The 4,842-nt window shown below is 36.5% G+C and overlaps 1 protein-coding gene across 1 annotated transcript in view; it reads left to right on the forward strand.

Moving 5' to 3' along the window:
- LOC107678922 (tctex1 domain-containing protein 4-like) overlaps window positions 1–4,694 on the forward strand; it is a 5,722-nt gene extending 1,028 nt beyond the window's left edge. The window contains exon 2 of the mRNA XM_016474322.1: window positions 3,967–4,694. Coding sequence (XP_016329808.1) covers window positions 3,978–4,670 — 693 coding nt within the window. The 5' untranslated portion in view covers window positions 3,967–3,977 and the 3' untranslated portion in view covers window positions 4,671–4,694. The remainder of the gene's footprint in view (window positions 1–3,966) is intronic.
- Window positions 4,695–4,842: the final 148 nt, after the last annotated feature.

Here is a 4,842-nt window from a genome sequence, read left to right on the forward strand (position 1 = left end):
CTCTTTTTTATATAAATATTATTTTATAACATAATTTTATATATATTCATGTATAACTTTTATTATAATTATTTTTAGTAATCTTAAATAATAGTTTGTGACACCAAATATACAAAAATATATAATCAAGTGTAATCAACACTATCTATCTATCTATCTATCTATCTATCTATCTATCTATAGCTGAAATTTAAATTTGAATTCATTATGACAAAATGTAGAAAACTTAGGAAGTACCAACCTAATACTTAAATATACTTTTAAATATATTTAAGTTTAAACAAAATGAGTTTAAACTATAAATGTGCTTCTCAGAGAAACTTGGGAAGATGTTGTTCATTTTTTGACTTCTGACTCAAGAGTCATTTTAGCTTGTTCATTCTTGCTGCTCATGGTGTGTGACAGTAGTTGACAGTAAGGTTGTGCTCATTAAATGATTTTATCTGAGTGAGGATGCACAATTGCTTGCTGTTCTTTTCTAGTGACTCAGTTGTGATTGTGAAAGACTCATTCTTACATTTACATTTAGTCATTTAGCAGACGCTTTTATCCAAAGCGACTTACAATTGGGGGATACATAAAGCGATTCTTCTTAAAGAGGCAAACAGACACAGGAAGTGGTTGTAATACCAAGTTTCTAGACATTGTTCAAATAAGTACAAGCTAGAAAGAGAAGGAATAAATAAAGAGAGAGATGTTTTTTAAAAAAATTTTTTTTTTTATGATGAAGTCAAGTAGCTTCGAAAGAGATGTGTTTTCAGCTGTCGCTTGAAAATTGTCAGGGATTCAGCATTCCGGATAGGGGTGGGAAGATCGTTCCACCAGCCAGGAGTGGTGAACGAGAATGTTCTGGAAAGTGATTTTGAGCCTCTCTGTGATGGTACCACGAGGCGTCGCTCACTAGCGGATCTCAGACTTCTGGAGGGGATGTAGATTCGTAGTAGTGAGTGGAAGTAGGCGGGTGCTGAGTCTGTGGCCTCTCATTCTTACTCTCTATCCTACCCATACCTGTACTTTTACCCGTTTCATGCGCTCTCATCACTTGCTGTTACTATTCTACATGTGTGTAGAGCGGTAAACTGTGGTGAAAGTTTTGGCACGAAGATTAATATCTCTCAAGAGTGATGTGGAGGCAAAGACTGGGGAGAGGCAGAAGAGTGGTGAACTGAACTTGAGGTGTGGAATACTGTTGACTAAATCTGAGTACTTTAACAGCAACTCACTGCACAGACAGGTGGGAACTTCCCTGACGGTGTTAAGAAAAGTTTCATACATTGAAAAGAACCTCATTCTCTTAAAGAATCTCTTCGGGTTGGCTTCCAAGAAACAGATTAAACCAGGTGCCCAGGTTAAAATCAGTTTTTATCTTTTTCAATTGTTATCATCAACTGCAACTTAATCCAGGACTCGAGCTGTGTCTCGAAAACCATTCTTGTGAGTCTGGCCCAATAAACCGCTCAAATTGAAATTTATATCCTCTTGATAATAAAATATTATCATAAGAATCAAAACCTCAGCAAATCAGATTCATAAAAATACATTTATCAATTATCAATTAACATCTCACAGGTCTTTTTTTCAGTCTTCCTGCCCTTCTGATGTTATGCCTTCATATATTTTTAAAGAGGCGTTTCCAGTTTTGAGTCCGATCGTGACTGCTACTATTAACAGCTCTCTAGTCAATGGGGTGGTACCAGCTTTTAAACATACTATAGTACAACCATTGTTGAAAAAGCATCATCTTGATCAGCATATCATGAATAATTACAGACCCATTTTTAAACTATCTTTAATTTCAAAAGTCTTGGAAAAAGTTGTCTACTCTCAAATGTCATCTTACCTAAGCATTTTGGTGTTTTTGATCCTTATCAGTCTGGTTTCAGGGAATGACACAGTACTGAATCTGCGTTGGTGAAGGTTACCAATGACATGTTACTCACTCTTGACTCTTGGTTCTTGCTGTATTTTAATCCTGGTTGATTTAAGTGCAGCATTTGACACAGTAGATCATAAAATCCTTTTACAAAGACTCAATCATGTAGCTGGGTTTCAGGGGTCTGTGCTGGAGTGGTTTGCCTCTTACCTCAAAGAGAGTACCTTTTCTGTTAATGTAGGCGAATACTTCTCATCTTGTGCACAAATTTCTTATGGTGTACCGCAGGGTTCCATTTTGGGTCCTCTTCTTTTGCATTATATATGCTTCACCTAGGTCATATTATTCAGAGACACAACTTATCTTAACATTTCTACGCCGACGACACTCAGCTTTATCTTCCTGTTAAAGATGACAGCTGTTCTGTGTCCAGTTTGTTTGATTGTCTGCATGACATAAAATACTAGATGGACATTAATTTTTTACAGCTAAACAATGACAAAACTGAAATAATTATCTTTGGCCCATCGGTTCTGACCTATGAAATTGTCAATCACCTTGGTCCCCTCTCTTCTAATGTACATGACTGTGTCAAAAACCTTGGTGTTATATTTGATCCCACCTTGTGTTTTGATAAACAGATTAGTGCTGTCATGAAAAGCAATTTCTTTCAGTTAAGATCTATTGCTAGACTCAAGATGATGCTTTCTAAGAAGGACCTCGAAACCGTCATTCATGCTTTCATAACATCAAGGTTGGACTACGGTAATTCGCTATAACTCGGTTTGTCTAAATCAGCTTCAGATCGCTTGCAGATGGTACAAAATGTGGCAGCCAAATTACTGACCGGCACTAAAAAACATGAGCACATTACACCTGTGCTCGCCTCTCTTCACTGTTAAGTTTTTTTTTTTTTAACGTTTTTTAAAGTTTTGCATGGACTTGCACCTCTTGTGCATTTGTGATCTTCTCAATCCATATGCTGCTTCAAGACCCCTTTGATCATCTAGTCAAATTCTACTCTCAGTTCCACATTCTCATTTTAAAGCTAAAGGTGATCAGGCTTTCTCGGTGGCTGCCCCTTGGCTCTAGTCTTCCTCTCTATATTAGATCTGCTTCTTCTATTTCTGTGTTCAAATCCTTTTTGAAGACCTATTGTTATTCTTTGTGTTTTCATTCTTCATGAGGGTGTTAATTTTCATTTGTCCATTAGGTTTTGTTTTGTATACTGTCTAGTCTTTTATTTTGTTTTAATTTTGTTGTATATTTAGCACTTTGGTTTCAACATCTGTTGCTTTAAATGTGCTTTATAAATCAATAAACTAAGCTAAATACGTAATTTTTATTGGGCATATCTAACATTCACAAAAATTTAAAACAACAACCTAACAAACAAGCTTTTTTATGCAAGTAGATCAGTTCCAAACAGGTAGTTTGATGGCATTTTGGCCCATTGGCCCAACAACTTCAGATTATTGATTTTGAGGTTCATTGAAAAAGAGTGCTAGTCTGAATGTTTGTTAAACTGCATCCCATTATGGTGGTTCCCTCAAATTATTGAAAATATTTATATATAAAATAATAAATCATAAATATGTATAAAACAATAAATAAAACAAAATTGATTGAATAATTATATATTTTAATTCACCCAAAAATTAAAATTTGCTGAAAACCAGCCTATCCAAATGTAGTTTAGTTTGTTTTTTTCTTTGGATCTGATTTAGAGAAATTTATTACATCACTTGCTTACCAATGGATCCTCTGCAGTGAATGGGTGCCGTCAGAATGAGGAATCAAACTGCCGATAAAAAACATCACAATAATCTACCAATTAGTCAAACAATTAATATCTAAAAAATATCTACTGTACATTTTAGATGGCCTGAGGGTTAGAACTTTTCAGCAAATTTTATTTTTTGGTTAAAATATTCCTTGAAAATTCTCTTTATTGCTATAAATAAGGTCAAAATTATTGTAAGTCTATATATAATTTTACATATACATTGTGAAATGTACAGTGAAGAAATTATTAAAATCACTTTTTGAACAAGGCTATATTAATAAATACAATGTGATGTGTGTCCTCACAGATTTCTTCATCATGGCCAATCAACCTCTATCACTGTCTCAGGAGACTTTAGCTCAGTTCAATCACTCCATGGCCACAGAACCAAGTGCCTCAGGACCTCCAAGGCGACGTCTGGGCTCTATCTCCACTCGCCGAAGCTCCAAAGACCAATCCAAGGACCAGCCCCACCACAGACCCCTGTTCCTCAGGGGCATGACGGTTCCTTCATCTGAGTCATCGTTCTTGAGCGCCAACATCAGCAATTCTCGCATCTCCATGGGCAAGCGGTTCTCATTCGCAGGCTGGCACCAGGGAGGAAGAGTAAGCTTCTCTGGACTGTACCTTCAACAACCAATCCAGGAGGTTTATGTGGAGAACACCTACAGAATGGGACCAGAACCAGGGTGCCATTTCAATGCTAGCAGGACCCAGCAGATCTTACAGGCCACTTTGGATAGATATTTGGAAGGTGTGTGTTACAGTCCTGATAGTTGTAGCCAGCTTTGTCAGATGTTAGCAGATCTAGTTCTCAGTAAGCTAAAAGATGTCAATCCGCCACGATATAAACTTGTGTGCCAGGTGGTGGTCGGACAGAGTGGTAAACAAGGTATAAGTGTGGCTAGCCGTAGCCTGATGAACCCCAACACTGACAACTACACGTCTGCTGTTTTCCAAAATCACTCACTGTTTGCTGTGGCTTTAGTACACGGTATGTACTTTGAATGAAGACTATATCAACAAACATATGAGACCCTAGACCACAAAACCAGTCTTAAGTGTCAATTTTTCAAAATTGAGATTTATACATCATAAATAAATAAATAACCTGAATAAATAAGCTTTCCATTGATGTATGGTTTGTTAGGATAGGACAATATTTGGCCGAGATACAACTATT

The sequence above is a fragment of the Sinocyclocheilus anshuiensis genome, unplaced genomic scaffold, assembly GCF_001515605.1.
Source record: "Sinocyclocheilus anshuiensis isolate Anshui unplaced genomic scaffold, SAMN03320099.WGS_v1.1 scaffold1576, whole genome shotgun sequence".
NCBI lineage: Eukaryota > Metazoa > Chordata > Actinopteri > Cypriniformes > Cyprinidae > Sinocyclocheilus > Sinocyclocheilus anshuiensis.